We start from the raw sequence: 15,628 nt of genomic DNA on the forward strand, positions 1-15,628 counted from the left end.
CAACACATTTCAAATTCAAATGGCAACTGAAGTTAGCCTCAATGTAAGCACTGCCTAGGTTTCCTTGAAGTAAGCGGTTCATACGTTAAGTTGAGGATTTCTGCGATTAGTCATCTCCAACTCGATGCGTTTGGTCCTTTCTAGCCAGTGTGGGATAGTGTGGGAGCGTGGGAGTGTCGGTTCTTCTACTCCGCTTCAGCACTCAGTGATCAGTCGGTCTGTGCCAGTCTGTGATCTGTGGTCACGACTGCGAAACGTCAGAGGCACGTCCGTTCCGACTCGTAAGTCGCGATCGCTGTCAAAGGCAGGAGGACTGTGGTCGACTGTCACTGACTGTCCTTACCAAGGATCACAAGGATGGCTTCATCCCCGAGAAGTCCTGTATCTGCTGATGGGTATCAGCGTTTCGATGATGAACCGAATGTTACTTTGCGGTTGGAGGGATCCTATGGAGCGAGTCCAAGTAAGAATTTTTCACGTTCCGGTAAAGGAATGAACTCGGATGCAAAATATAGCTTATGGTGAATCCTAATGATATTGACGAAAGAGATAGTTGGATTGGGTAGAGGCAATTGAACTCGGTATCAGATCTTCAAGTCTGACACAAAACTCTTGTCCATTCAATTATTAAACTAGGTAAGATGATGATACTTTACACTTTGTGATATGGAGAGACTAACTCATCAATGGTTTATCTAGTTGGATAAAAACTGCAACCTCTCCATTTTGGTTCACTCATATCCATGATAATTTCAAACTGTACCCATGTCACTGTTTTATCCTAATGAAGTTTATGTCTAAATACAATATTACATCATGATGGTGATTTATAAAATGGATCTTGTTTCTTCGAAGAATTTTCATCACAGTGTTTGTGTAATTTTGCTTCGATTACTTCTTTAAAATCTTACTGTGTATATGTCATATTTGAACAGCATAAGATCCGTCAAGACACAATGTCACTAATTTCATCTACCTATGCATCTGCCAAAGGTTGAGGGAATGCATTAATATACACACATGATCGATGTATTCTTTCCACTGCATTCAAACTTTTCTATACTAATAGCTGCAAATCACCGTCAACTGTTAGAATATCTAAATGCAGTCAAGTCAATAAGTTCAGTGTCAATTGTTGACTGTTCAATCGGTTTATGTCAGTGATACCATAGATATATTGAACCTGATACATCTATTTAGACACACGAGGTGCTTATAAACCTTTTCTAAAAATGTACTCTACTGAGAAGTTGTTCATCAAGTACATGAAAACCCAAAAAAAGACTTGTCGAAGATAAGAAATTCCCCAAGGAACATTCAGCATTTGTAGTGTTGTACTATTTTTCTCTGCTTGTCTTCCTCTATAAAAATAAACAATGTTATGTACAATCAAACTGAGACATTGCATTGTACTGTTCTTTGACATCCCTTTTACTTTCCAAGAACTTCAAGTGGTGTAAAGATAGAAATCAGAACTAAAAATAATTTCAAAATCACACTCAAGCCCAACATTTTTGGCTTACATTTCGCCCAAACTCAAATAAACAAATATAGAAAAAAACTTGACATTTTTTTATGGTCAAAGTATGAAAGTCTTTAATTGATACCCAGTCCAATTTAAATGTGCTGTTTGAATCCATAGTGTGTAATATAGTGATAGAGTTATGTTTATCTTGCTGTACATACAAGCTTATATCTTGAGTCTGCACGATTGTTACTTAGTATCAAAAGTTACTTCCCATTAATACTTGAAAGTCCTTCTAGTGAAAGTTATTTTGTGAATTTGGTAAAAGAGAAAGAAGCATTCAATAACAAACCTAGATATATCGCTCATTCCCAATCTTAACAGTATGATGTCATCCACTTCTATATGATTCATTTCAACATTGACTTATAAGTTCATTAATATTCTGAGGAATTATTAAGTCTTTCGTATTTCATTTCAAAGGTGTTGATAATAAATTTGAGACTAATTGTAAAGTGTATTTGACGTTGGTTTTGTATTTAAAGAAATTGTATGTTATGAAAAGTTTTTGCTAAATCTGTGTACTCCAATTAAAAGTTTAGCAGATATTAAGCTAGTGCTGAACAACAAAATGTTATCATAAGTTTGCAGAAACTCACAACTATTATTTTATCATCTTTCATGTAACTTGAGAAATGGTGGCTGTTCTTTAACGTTTGATCAAGTAACAGATCAAGTATTTTCACATCAACGCGACAGCTGCATTAATCTCTGTGAAGATCACGGAAATCATCTGCCAGTGCACTCAACTTTGGAGGAAGGCTTTTGCTGCTAACGCATGCTTGTCTCATTCCTGCTGCGTGCCTTTAATTTTTTCTAGAATATGGATCTATGTTGTCTTGCCCTTCTTCAGACAGCAGAAACAGGATGACCCCAAGGCAAAATATGGATACGCCCAATGAAGTAAGTCAGAGGATTGGAGTTGGCGCCATGGATAATGAAGGTTTATCAGAAAATGCCACCTTAGCTAGATATACTGTGGGCTTGGATGCCGACATGCACTGGGAAATGAACTATCACGAAGCTGCTATATTTCTTGAAGTAAACCATAACAAATATTAGTTTTCACCAAAACAAGATCAAATTCTCTACCCAACAAAATTTTATTTTTCGTTAGGAAGGCAGAAACAATGAAAAGTTTGATTCGCATCCAAGACATCCTGAGGATTTGCCGGCTTATCTTCTAGTGCATAACAGCTGGTATTATGGACTAGACCTATTGACTTCCCTGATTTTATTAGCCTTGGCCTTTGTAGAAGAACCAGCTGTGCCGCTTTTCCAGGTTGGTAGTTCATATTGCCAGTAATACAGATATTCAAGCTACTGTTTTATTTTTTTATTCTTCGTTTTTCGTTAGGACGAATTTCGCAACTGCCAAAGTTTATTACACGGCCAATCTCATTTGAGTAGTAATTATATGGTATCTTTGTAATCATTATCATATTTTCTTTGCCAGCTGAGATTTGAAAGCTTTAAGTATTTTTTATTGAGCAAATGGAATTTGATAAGATACTATCTACTGACGTCTCTAATGTGTACATAAACTTGTAGTAATTAAATTTGAAATATATATAAACCATTACTTCGATATGCTTACTTTGTTCTTTGAGGTAATTGGTAATTACTACATTAAGTTGAATCCAAGTTCAAAAAGGCATGTAGAAGAACTACAACTTTTTCTCACTAACTTTTGATACAATTCTTCAAATTGCTATAATACATTTAGCTTCATTTAATCTAGCTTTATAGTATCTAGAACTAGAGATTGACCTGCTATCTAATGCATACGCATTGATTTTTTTTTTCTGCAGCTACCAGTGTGGGCACATGGATCCATAGAGCTTATGGCTCTAATCATAATAGGAATAGAATTAGCTTTGAAACTAAGATGGATTGGATGGGGAACTATTTTGAAACACAAGCGAACGATGATCAAGGTAAGTTTTGTTACTAGGTAATGTATTACTAATCTGGAATTCATCATTTTGCGTTACTGTGACTCCGTTTATAATACATTATTACAATTTTCCTTGGGATCGCTAATTTTTCGCAAAATATGTTATAGCCCATGCTACTCGCTAATAGAAGAGCTTTCTTTTGGTGAAAACTTTTCTAAAACCGGTTGAGTTGTTTTTGAGTTTATCCGGCGCAAACAAACAGACAAATCTAGTCTCTTTGTAATATTAGCATGAATTGTGATTAGTATAGATTAAACATTGAAACATTGAATTGTTATATCAATCAAGAATCAAGGACCCAGGGATTGCCTAAGGCACAGACAAAGTTCTACTGGTATATTTAATAATCTCATACATCCGAATCGATCGATTGATATTTTGCCATGTATATAGAGTATGTTAATCCTCATTATTCAACGTCCATATATCAGTCTCTCTCCATACTGAATGATTGCTTGTATACCATTACATAACAGAAGGTGTGTACAAAGTAATAAGCGATAATAAGCTTCATATTCATACCAGACTAATCCAGTGCAAAGCTGACTTACACAACACAGGGGCAGTACTGTATCTACATACAGATGATGCATAAACAAGTTGCCTGATGTACATGCAATTGTGATAATCAATCCAAATATGAATAGAATTATCTTTTAAAGTTAAAAAATTTTTTAATCCTTGTAAATCAGAATTTATAAGGAAGACCAAGGAGAAAGCACTTTTCTGCTACTAAAGATATAGGCCCATACTCAACAATCTGCCTCTACGTAATAGAAGTTTCAACCATAAAGAATAACACAGAGATAAAAGCACCTCCAAATCTACCTTTAACTCTGTATTATTTCTTATGGCCATAAGTAGCACTGAGAATGAGTTAGAGACGATTGGTGATGCAGGCCCAAGACTGTACATATGACAATAGGTCACTCAGTTTCACCCATATTTGTAGGCTGTCATAGTTGATAGCAGTGAGAAATACTTCCAATTTCACCCAGTTGTGTTAATTCAGTCTCGTGGAATCGTTACTCTGTAAAAAATTGTACGACACAGCAATAACGAAGATTTCTGGAGGTAGTAAAATTTTTTGATATCGTATACTTTTACCCCCGATTCTCTCAATCTGAAGAAAATTTATAAAAATAAGAGCAGTTCAAAATTAATCAACTATCGCAAATTGCTGAACAAATAAGGCAATAGAATGACTGTTGAAATTTGAAGATCCCCTGACAAAATAACACCACAGTATGTCAACTGAAAAGATATGATTCAATATTTTTTGTTCGACGTAATATCGTATCAGGCATCCCATAGCCAAATTATCGATTATATGCCTATCCTTAGCATGAACTATTGTTGGTTTCTGAATGTCAAGCTGCTCATTATTCTTTTACCTGACATGGTCTGGTCCTAGTGGCATTATCTTGGTTCTTATAATGTTATTGAACTCAATAGTTGAGTAACCGCTTGTCTAAAGTTGTAGTACAACTATCGTTTAATCACACAATAAAAAAGCAGAAACATCAACACATATCGTCTAGTGAAACGCTGAATTGTAAATATGTTGTATACTTGATAGTGTTCGTAATCATACTTGTTGAAATTGTGTGCGTGTACTGGGTATGATATCACTATGTTTGTACTAGCTGTATTCACTTAGCTTGTCTGGTATACACTTTCTGTGATATACGAGACGTTAGTTATTTCATTGATGAATATTTTTGAGAAACCAATCTAAAAATCATTATTTTTATGCTCGTAGATCATTTTGATATGCAGTTATGTTTTACCAATGACTAGATACATACTCCTACATTGATTAGTGTTCTCAGAATTAGTATCAACGTAATGTTCCAATGATATAAAGGTCAAAGCGATATTACATGCAGCTGTGAATGAAATCTTAATTATTTATAAATACCGCGTTACTTTATAAATGATTAATCGAGAATATCAACTGCCACAAATTGGAATAAAAATTAAAAAATTTCCTACAATTATTCACTTTTATCTGTAAATTATACTGTATATGTATCAAATATGTTGCATGTGGTTTGGAAATTAATTCGCATTATTTTTTACAGTGTATGACATTAGCCATAATGTTTGTTGAGGCAATGACTGTATTAGTACGACAATCTTCCCACTTCAGGGTAACTCGTGCATTACGCCCAATATTTTTAGTGGATACTAAATATTGTGGAGGAGTTCGGAGGTTCATCAGACAGATATTACAAACCCTACCACCAATCTTAGATATGTTGGGGCTACTTTTATTTTTTATCCTCACATACATGGTACTTGGTTACTATATGTTTGCTGAGATGAACAGAAATTTCGAAACATTACAGGACAGCTTTGTCAGCCTCTTTGTTCTACTCACTACTGCTAAGTAAGTAAACGTCCAAGTTCCTCGGTGATCAAAATGAAAAAAAATTCACAACTAGAGAAAACTAATGGCTGGCCATCAATTTGTTTATTTAAGAGAAAAGAAATTGGGATTTTTAGTTTTCATACAGCATAATGGGCTAACTAATTTTTCAATATTGATAGATGATGATGTAATGCTGTGTATGAAATGCAACACTAACTGAGCTAATTATTCAGCTTTCCAGATGTCATGATGCCGTCCTATTCTAAAAGCAAATGGTATGCGATTTACTTTGTTTCCTACCTTTGTACAATGTTGTACGTCATGATGAACCTGATGTTGGCTGTAGTGAACGAAACTTTTACAACGGCGGAACGTGATAAATTCAAAAAGTTATTGCTTCACAAAAGGAGAGCCTGTCAACATGCATTTAAGTTGCTAGTATCCAAGCAAAATCCTGACAAGATGCAATTTAGACAGTTCAGGGGGTTGATGCGATACTACGCTCCACAGAAGTGTAATTGTTTACAGTATTCAGTTATAAATACCTAACGCTTTTATTTGCATCCTTCACCTTCATTAGTAAGTAAAAATCCATAATTTTTGATAGATTTACCTATATCATTAAAAGTTAGTAAATGTCACTACTGCACAGCTGCGTGAAATAGTACACATCCTTGATTCAGTTTCAGTTTCGTTATAAAACACAAATAACCGTGGGAAATCCTGTCTTGTTCATTACTCATCAAGTCAAACACCGCACAGTTGGCAGTTGCTTTTGCAATGTACACTCGTGAAAAATTTGTTCCAAAAATATTGCTGTTAATAATAATGAATCCATCTTGGCATATATAAATATAATGCTACTAATATTTAGCTATCAGAGATGTGCTGTTGATGTTTCGTCACATGAACGTGGCTGGCAATGGTACCTTAAGTTCGGACGAGTTTATCGAAGTATATGATGCCACAACACTTCAATGGGATCCACAGTATTCCAGTATACCATGGTATCATGCTGCTTGGCAACCGTTACAAATTCTCTGTAAAGGGGCACATGCTGCAATAGTATGGCCATACTTTGAAACACTTGTGTGTAAGTAGCTTTGAAGCAACATTGATCAATGCAAGGATGAGACAACCCTCCTTTCAGATGGTGTAATCATTGGCAATGGTGTAGCTATGGTGGCCAGGCTAATCGAACCAGCCTCAAGTTTACAACAGTCCGCGCATGCATTTGCTGCAAGTTGGGATACATTCTTATTCGTATCATGTAAGTTTCTCACCTTGCTGGGATGCACGGCAAGAGTGAATAATCCAAAAGAAAAAGGAAAAAAATAAATGCTCAGATGACCCCTTCATTTCTATGTTTCAGTATTTCTTTTGGAAGCTTTCATAAAAGTGTTGGGACTTGGGACGCGACGATATTTGAGTTCTGGGTGGAATCTGTTTGATTTGGGTGCATCCGGTTTGGCACTTGGGGCCGGATTTTGCCTGTTGTTATTTCCCGCAGCTACATTCTTTGTTGTAATCAGGCCACTGAGATTACTTACACTATTCAAAATTAAGAAAAGATACAGAGATGTCTTTGGAACTTTGGTAATACTATCGCCTTTAATGTGTTCAACCGCCATTGTCATGTTGGTGCTTTATTACTTTTTTGCGATAATCGGAATGGAATTATTCGCTGGATATGATATGCGAAATTGTTGCATGTAAGTATATTTCCATCGTGAGCATATTATAATTATTGCATTTTTTTTAATACTTTGTATAGTCCTGATGTTTGCCAACAGTTTATGAGAGTCGAGTTAACTTAATATTCAAATAAAAGAAACAGCTGTCAAATCCAATTCTATTTCACACATATGAATTACTGTACATTTTTGTCGCAGTAATACAACAGTAGAAGATTTCTACAAATATTCAGCAAACGGAAGTACAGCATTGGGTTATTATTACCTGAATACATTTGACAACTTGATGGCAAGCGGCATGACTTTATTCGAATTAACGGTCGTAAACAATTGGTTCATATTGATGAATGCTTATGCATTCACTGTTGGATTATACACGCGAGTGTACTTCATGGTCTTTTACCTTTTTACAATGATAGTGCTTACCATTGTAGTCTCCAGTTTCCTGGAAGCATTTAGATTCAGAATTCAGTACAAAAGGTCAACGTCCAAACGAGATGGTACGTCCAATCTGCCATTAATTTTATCTTATACTAGAATAAAAAATGTGACTATGAATAATTTTGTTCTCAATGTATAGTGGAACAATTTTCTCCTCTGGCTATCAGGTTAAAATTATTTTTACCACCAGTGAAATGAGGTTTAATCATGGATAGTCTCGAGTTTGTTCTAGTATTTATTGATAATAGAACACAGTTCCTAGTCTGTGTGAGCATTTAATCAGTAATTAAACAAGTAATTACAATTCCAATGAACTATTCTGTACAACAAACAGAGGAAAAAATGCTGCATGAAGAAGTGGAGCTCAGGTGGGACGAGGTGCGGTCCGTTGTCCAGGATTTCTATTTATTGGAACAGCTCAGATCTGCCTTGGTTGTTGGCGTGAGTACCATTATTCTAACTACCGTTCACTTTCTACAATGTAATTCAGAGTTTAGGATTCTGTCAAGTTATAATGAGCAGAACTCTGAAATACTAGTCATTGCCTCATAAGGTCATGTATGACGTAGTATTCAGCTACTCAAACGAGTCTCTTTTTTCACAAAGGGTATAACAACATTCATTGGATCTCGTCCTCGAACTCGGGAGGTTCTTCAGCATAGGATGTACACACACGAAATATACGAATGGTTAGCTGAAGCGGAAATGGAAGAAAAGAGAACTGGTTCGGGTCCAATTGGTAGTTTTGACGAGCTTGAATCGGGAGATGTTATTCTACGTGGTGATCATGTAATATTAAATGGGCAGAGTTTATCACCTCTACGTCAAAATGGTGCTACAAGTCCGACGTAATCAACTAATCAGAGATAGTTCTTTCTTTACCATTGTAAAGAGACAGTTTCTTCACTGTTTGATAGTAACGGAATGTTGTATCGGATACCCATCCAAATTTATATACTGACGAGTCACATTGACACACATACTACATAAGGAAATCTTTGCTTTCATGGAAAGAAACCACAGACCGTTTGGATATTAATAGATAAGGGTGGCTGATAGATTAGCTAATACCTTTGGTGGATAGTATTAATTTATTCCATGATTTTATTAATCGCCATTATGATCCATATGGCAAACAAACTACACTAAACTCTCGTATGCTGCGCAGTTTAACTTTATTTTGCAGAACAACGATAAGGTATCTTCTAATCCAAGAGTGCAATACCTTCACAATCCAAGTCTGTATAAAGATATCACTTGGATTCAGGCACATGAATTGATTTTATACTAGTTTCCCATTTATGAATTTCACTTTCTTTCGCGATACTCAAGCTCCAAGCAATGAAATGATCAATCGGAATTTCTAGGTTTCTAAGAATTATCGCATATCATATTATGCATCCTTGTAAATCCCAAATTTTAAAAAAGGAGCTGTGAACGAAGGGTTCAGAACCAAAAGGTCAAGTATTGTATAAGAATATAATTGATGGTTGTATTTACAGTGACAGTCACATATAGTTGCTTCATGATTAGATTACATTAGTTTCATTATTGACTTTAATTTTCACCAAAACTTCTGTGAAAAGTTGTCAAATATGTTTTTTACTTAATATCATGACTCGCACCCATTTATTATCGCATATAAACATATTTATTCTGTAATCGATTCCCGGTTATGCATGGATACAAAAATGTACATAAATATCCAAATCGCGCATTATAATTTAGTTGAACTAAATTTTAATTTATATAAAAGCATTAACGGTACTGTATTCGTAGGCATCTATATTATACATGCTTATATTAAGTATACAAATCTATATCTGAATTACATCGTGATATAAGTTTCATGTATAGGTATACTATAATATAATCATGTTATCATCACTCAACCATTTAGAAACAGTATTTCAATGTTTGTAGGCTAGATCGTTATTGTGAGATAAAAAGTCTTGCAAATGAAAATCATATTTTCATAAATCTTTGAAGAGATTTTATCCCCCACTTTTATTTAGAATTGTAAATTAATTCAAATAGATCTGCAGGCTGTGTTCAATTCATTTTTTGTTCCAACTATCACCCGATTGGCAACTTCTATCTACATGAAAATTCACAACTAAGGAACTTTACTGTTGTGACAAAAAAGTTATTGTTGTGCAGGGTGCACAACTTTCACAATTCATCCGAATTCCATGAATGAAACAGCTATCACTATTTATAGACAATGATTATACTTATATATTATAATATATTGAGTCAGATCTTCTGACAATAATCCAGAAGAGACAAAATGAATACTATTTTAATAGGTATTTAAATTTTAATTGCAAGAGAATATTTCCATAATTTGGTACCTAGTAAATTCGGTACTTTAATTTCCGTTGGTTTAATACTCAAAGTGAAGAATTGTATCAAAAAATGATATTCAAAAACGGCATAAACATATGTACTCAATGTTTTAATGTAACTGGAATGAACTGAAAAGGTTTTTATTTATTGTTCTATCATCATTTTTACTGACTCTATACTCCAAAGTTTTCGATGTTACGAACTATTGAAACGATTGTCAACTGTAATAACTTTATTTATATCGCTATTGTCCGATTTACAATAAAACATAGTAATCGAAATGTTTGGTTGACTAAATATTTTTCACCAGCCCATCATAGCATTACACAAATTTTATTACCATGACCTATGAAGAAAACTAGCAAGTCTCACTCTGTTTCATGCGTTGTACCTGTTTTCAATTTTGACTCCAGGTCCTCCTAAGTTTGTCAATGTAACACCATACCCTTGCTTTACAAAAGTATTAGTGATTTCTTGAATAGTTTCATCGCTGGTGTCAGGTAGTAGTAATACATAAGCGAATCCACCACCCCCAGCTCCCGTCAGCTTTGCTCGAAGAGAATGTTTACGGACTTTAGCACAGATTCCATCTAAGGTTGGATGTGAAACTTGACAAGATGATAATAGATGTTGATTTACGTCAATCAGGATCTGCAATATAATTTTGAAACATATGTTTATTGATTAAACACATCACTACAGTTGAATTTGCTAAGCAGATAGTTAGCAGATGCCTAAGCACTCCGAGCTTTTGCACCTTTTTTCTACAAATGAATATCAGAAAGAGGGGTTGAAACTCGGAATTTTAGAAATCATAATACCAGATCCACTTTTAATTTAATTTCCATGTATAAATCTAATAAACTCACCAATAACTTTACATAAAACTCATTCAGTCTTTCAGTATCCGTGTCAAGTAGATCTTTCATTCTCTTGATGATATTCAGAGCCTCCAGTGATACGTTGTCCATCGCTTCCAAAATAGGATCAAAGACTTTTGGATAGGTTTCCTTCAGCAGAGCCAATCTTTCTACTAAGCATTTAGTGCTTCTGGGTACTCCCGTATCCACTAGTAGAACCCTCATACTCTTTGCATCAGTGATTGGCTGTAGACATTCATTCTTTCGAAACTCGACTATCGACCCGTAAGTACAAATAGCATTATCTACGCCAGATGGATTACCATGCATAATTTTTTCACAGTTCAAAGCATGCTTAGATATTACATCTAGCTGCTCTTTATCTAATTCAGTAGCTATATTTCTTCGCTGATTAACGTAATGCAAGAAACAAGTAGTTAAACACACAGCAAAAGATGCAGAACTTCCAAGACCAGAACTAACAGACAATTCTGTGTTTATGTATATATGGAAAGGTTTGATTTGAAGTTTTGTAGTTTTCAGAATAGTAACAAATAGATAAAAAAATGCTTCCACAGCTAACTTCCGTGATGAATCCTTATACCTAAGTTGATCAACAAAGTTTCGAACATGTTGATAAAAATCATCAGAATTTCCCTCATTTTTTGATACGGTATTTTGAAAAAAATGGTCTTCTATTCTCTTAATGGACACTGTTTCCGCTAGAGTAATTTTTGGCAATGATAAATAGATATTCAATTCCTCAGCACCTAATTCTTCAAACACTAAAGTCGTGCGTAAATCCAAACTAGCAGCTAAAGCAGTTTTTCCATAAACGACTGCATGTTCACCATAAAGAATCAGTTTTCCTGGAGCTGAGACCTTGAAGATGATCATTGTGTATAAAACTTTGATAATTATTTTATAGAATAACAAAATATAACGACATCAATAAAGACATGCACAGTTAAGCCTTCTGTTTTTCCCACTCCTCTGGCGTAAGGGTCTTCTGAGAGAAAGCATGTATACTTTTCAACTCTTCTTTCAATGTGGAATTGACTAGTCTGCAATAAAATGGACTAGTGTTAGATAATTTTGGATACATCTCCTAATTACGAGTTTTTGAGTTGCGAAATAAAAAATCTGTATTCTGAGACTTCTGATAGAGAATCGACAAAACACTGATTGATTAATAGTTGAATAGCAACTTTACCTGTGTCTTTGTAGCATAGGCTTTCCTGCGAACGAGTTTGAGACGACTAACACGACTAATTTAGTCCCGCAACCATCTGAGTGATCTACAACCTCCTGCAAAATATACAAGAGTTTATTCATTCACAGATGGTTCTGAACATTGGATGTGGAAGAATCTGGATAAGATGTCAAACTTTGATAAGTGCTAAAAAACATACAATAAACGTAAGCTGTTCTGTAAGGCTTAGTGAATTCCTTACAACTCACAACAGAGTACTATTTATTCTGAATGAAATAATAGACTGAATCCACTAGTTTTTTTTGTATATGGTACTATTTACTCAGTAAATCCAGAATTAGAAAGATCAGAGTTCAAATGAACTTACTTCGAAAATAATTTGGCAATGAAAGTAAGGAATTCTCATGATTGGAACTCCCATTCCAGATTGAGTAATTTGCTAATTGACTGATGGGTGATGGCATAATATTGACTACAATTTTGCTAGTGAGAAACTAGTATCCCAATTGAAAACAATCCAAGGAAAATCAACGTTTTACTCTGACCCTAATCGTTTTTATCTTTATGAAAAGTATAAAATTGGGGTTTAATTCATAAGAAGCAAAGAATCAGTTATTACAGTTTATTATACAAATTTTTAACAAAAATTTATAAATCTTGACATGCTGCAGAGGTATTGCATACATTAAAAAAAAACTTGTCAATGAGCAAAGGAGGCATAGTTCTGCTTCAAGCATTCCTCTCACAGGACTCTAAATTTCATATAGTTCTTCAATGGAGGTTTGTATGGAGGAAAAATTGGTGTCTGATAGCTTTCGTCTGTTGTATAATTGTAGTCAATTTTGATAATATTTCTAAAAATGCGGGGCATGAATATTTATTCTAGAATTCCGTTGTGCTTTAGTCATATTTTGTAACAAAAGCTCTGTACAGATTCCGATAGACAACAGAATATATGACCAGAGCACAGCCTCCCCTCATGAATAGATTCATTAGTTATTACTTCTAAGATTTTATAAACCTTGCACAGAATATCTATCAAAATAACACTTACATCACAATGCTGTGCTCCTGATAAAAGTTTACAAATGATTACCTAGCTTTGAGTTTCTTTTGAACATGATCGGTTGTGTACTGTTTGTAGTTGAAATATACAAAGAAAAGTACAAAATGGCCACAGGAATAAACAGATATCAAAAGTGGAAATAGATCAGGGTATTTCACAGGTGGTTCAACAAAAAATGTTCCCATAGATAAGAATACCGTTCCTAGCATAGAAACATAGAATAAACTGATCAAAAGGTCATGATAACGATCAGTCTTTGAAAAGACTTCAGGTCTTGCTTTTTGACTACCAACTTTACGATGAGATTTCCCATGTTTCAAGCAAATGTGAGTACCTTGTTGCTCAACATAGGAATATAATATTTCAGAGAACATCCAGTAAATAAAAATTAAATAAAACGTAGTGAGTGCAAGGTATGCAATCATTAGATTGTCCTTCATGTATAGAGGTAGCATACTGAAATTTGAAATGATCAAAAACCAAAAGCATGCAAAGGGGTCTTCATGGGTGTAAAGTAAAACTGGACTGGCTACCAGAAGAATACTTTTTTCATGTACATGAAAAGAAAATAGGAAAAATGCCAGAGAGGTGTTTATTAATGAAAGAATGAATTTTCTATTGGTTGGTCTGAAAAATAGATGCACATTAGTTGGTATCAGTGCTACCAGGGTTGTCACAAGGCAAATCTTAGCCAATGCAAGGTTGGAGAATGTATCACGCAATTTGTACACCACATTTATTGCACACCAGAGATTTGCTACTTTGTCTTCAAATATACCTCTATTTAAAGGAAATAACCTGATAATCACATTGCGTAATACATTAACATTCATAAAAAATGGACTCCAAATTATAGCGAAAGTTAAGAGGACCACTAAACCGACATTAATCAATTTCAGAAATTTTGAAGTCACAGATTGATTTTTATGATTTATAATGTCGCCGAGTATGTAGAAAAAGAAGGGCAAAGAATGGTATAATTCCATCTGCTTGTAGTTCAGTGCCAAGGTGAAGAGGCATGAGGCGATCAATGTTCTGTTCTGGAGAATTGCTGTTACAGCAGCAATAAATAAACCCAGAGACAAGCAGTTGTATTGGAAGTGTCCATGATCAATTAATATTAAGCCAGGATAAATCAGGATCGATATGAGTACAAAATCTTGTTTTTCCAGTCCAAAAACTCTCTGGTAATTGTTGTGTGTATCGTTCATGTTCTTGATTTTCAACTTATAGACAAAAAAAAACACTGCTGGAATGTAGACAATTATATCAACTAGGATGACTGACAATCTCATAAAAAATTTATGTTCATCAGATTCGTAGCCTCTCGAATAGCCTAGCCGTATGAACTCCGGATTTATTCTGCTAGCAGCTAGACCGATCATCATACTGTGGTATGCAGTTAATGGAGGATAATCCAAGCCCCAATATTGAAGATCATTGTTTGTAGTGTTTGTGTACCACTCTTCAGGTGGCAAGTTGAATGTTATTTCTTGCCAATGTCTCTGCGCCTCGTAGTCCCCATACATAGGGGGTTTCCCTTCGCCACTGTAGGGATGGTACGTTACGCACCATCTCAGCAATGAAGTGGCAAGAAAGATGAGCGCAGCTCGAAATATTAGTGACATGGTGAGCGCAAGTTTTTTGAGCAAAATCGCTACTCACGTTTAACTTCCTCAAACTGTCAGTGGAACCCAGTGTTTATGGCAGTTTGGGACACGTTTATATAGGTTACTCGCAAACTGTAGTGATGTGGCACACTTGGAAAAGAGGTGTCACTTACCACGTGAGAAGCCTTCAGCTTTTCAGACAGCTTATTCTGTATGTACTCCACGGTGTATGACATATTAAAAAAAACAAATGTAAAAGACGATTTTCCGTCGATGGGTGTTTGGTATTCGCTTTCGGTATCCAGTCACGATTGTTGAACAAATGGAGTCAACGACGTAGTCAACACTTGTTAACTAGTACCACACTATTACAACTGTCTATTCACGCAAAATAAATCAAGATGAGTTGCTGGATGAACGTCATGCCAGGTGTTCAATTGTTGATGATATACATTACAGAAATTGTGATAATAAAATTCATTTATAATTAGTGATACCTACAACAAATGCAGTTCAGTTCAGTTTTACAAGGTTCGAC

At 34.9% G+C, this 15,628-nt stretch overlaps 4 protein-coding genes across 6 annotated transcripts; 1 reads left to right on the plus strand and 3 right to left on the minus strand.

Moving 5' to 3' along the window:
• Positions 1-137: 137 nt before the first annotated feature.
• LOC105683624 (two pore calcium channel protein 1-like) lies at positions 138-10,622 on the plus strand. 3 transcript variants are annotated; one of them, XM_012396368.3, is made up of 12 exons: positions 138-463; positions 2,346-2,566; positions 2,643-2,807; positions 3,337-3,462; positions 5,568-5,875; positions 6,091-6,371; positions 6,732-6,950; positions 7,008-7,127; positions 7,230-7,569; positions 7,750-8,051; positions 8,327-8,433; positions 8,599-10,622. In XM_012396368.3, exons 1-12 carry the CDS (start codon positions 358-360, stop codon positions 8,842-8,844), a joined length of 2,541 nt encoding a protein of 846 aa, XP_012251791.1. In that variant the 5' UTR covers positions 138-357; the 3' UTR covers positions 8,845-10,622. The 3 variants fall into 3 exon arrangements, with proteins under 3 accessions (XP_012251791.1, XP_012251798.1, XP_048505918.1); XM_012396375.3 differs by having other exon boundaries at positions 2,379-2,566; XM_048649961.1 differs by having other exon boundaries at positions 138-2,566; positions 2,647-2,807.
• LOC125499886 (mevalonate kinase-like) lies at positions 9,458-12,191 on the minus strand. The gene is made up of 3 exons (XM_048649967.1): positions 12,053-12,191; positions 11,211-11,447; positions 9,458-10,992 (listed from the first exon to the last, which is right to left on the minus strand). The coding sequence occupies exons 1-3, from the start codon at positions 12,053-12,055 to the stop codon at positions 10,720-10,722; spliced, it is 513 nt and encodes a 170-aa protein (XP_048505924.1). The 5' UTR covers positions 12,056-12,191; the 3' UTR covers positions 9,458-10,719.
• Positions 12,098-15,585, minus strand: LOC105683675 (bolA-like protein 2). Its single transcript, XM_012396441.3, has 3 exons — positions 15,264-15,585; positions 12,415-12,509; positions 12,098-12,265 (listed from the first exon to the last, which is right to left on the minus strand). Exons 1-3 carry the CDS (start codon positions 15,324-15,326, stop codon positions 12,169-12,171), a joined length of 255 nt encoding a protein of 84 aa, XP_012251864.2. The 5' UTR covers positions 15,327-15,585; the 3' UTR covers positions 12,098-12,168.
• Positions 12,415-15,229, minus strand: LOC105683637 (probable dolichyl pyrophosphate Man9GlcNAc2 alpha-1,3-glucosyltransferase). The gene is made up of 2 exons (XM_048649965.1): positions 13,469-15,229; positions 12,415-12,509 (listed from the first exon to the last, which is right to left on the minus strand). The coding sequence occupies exon 1, from the start codon at positions 15,106-15,108 to the stop codon at positions 13,507-13,509; it is 1,602 nt and encodes a 533-aa protein (XP_048505922.1). The 5' UTR covers positions 15,109-15,229; the 3' UTR covers positions 12,415-12,509; positions 13,469-13,506.
• Positions 15,586-15,628: the final 43 nt, after the last annotated feature.

Source organism: Athalia rosae, chromosome 2 (assembly GCF_917208135.1).
Source record: "Athalia rosae chromosome 2, iyAthRosa1.1, whole genome shotgun sequence".
Lineage (NCBI taxonomy): Eukaryota > Metazoa > Arthropoda > Insecta > Hymenoptera > Athaliidae > Athalia > Athalia rosae.

Coding starts and splice junctions, on each gene's coding strand:
- LOC105683624 (XM_012396368.3), top strand. CDS start 358: ATGGCTTCATCCCCGAGAAGTCCTGTATCTGCTGATGGGTATCAGCGT. Junction 7,128..7,229: donor TACATTCTTATTCGTATCAT/GTAAGTTTCTCA, acceptor TCTATGTTTCAG/TATTTCTTTTGGAAGCTTTC. Junction 7,570..7,749: donor GATATGCGAAATTGTTGCAT/GTAAGTATATTT, acceptor TTTTTGTCGCAG/TAATACAACAGTAGAAGATT.
- LOC125499886 (XM_048649967.1), bottom strand. Junction 10,993..11,210: donor AGTTTTATGTAAAGTTATTG/GTGAGTTTATTA, acceptor ATTATATTGCAG/ATCCTGATTGACGTAAATCA.
- LOC105683637 (XM_048649965.1), bottom strand. CDS start 15,108: ATGTCACTAATATTTCGAGCTGCGCTCATCTTTCTTGCCACTTCATTG.
- LOC105683675 (XM_012396441.3), bottom strand. CDS start 15,326: ATGTCATACACCGTGGAGTACATACAGAATAAGCTGTCTGAAAAGCTG. Junction 12,510..15,263: donor AGCTGAAGGCTTCTCACGTG/GTAAGTGACACC, acceptor TATATTTTGCAG/GAGGTTGTAGATCACTCAGA. Junction 12,266..12,414: donor CCTATGCTACAAAGACACAG/GTAAAGTTGCTA, acceptor ATTTTATTGCAG/ACTAGTCAATTCCACATTGA.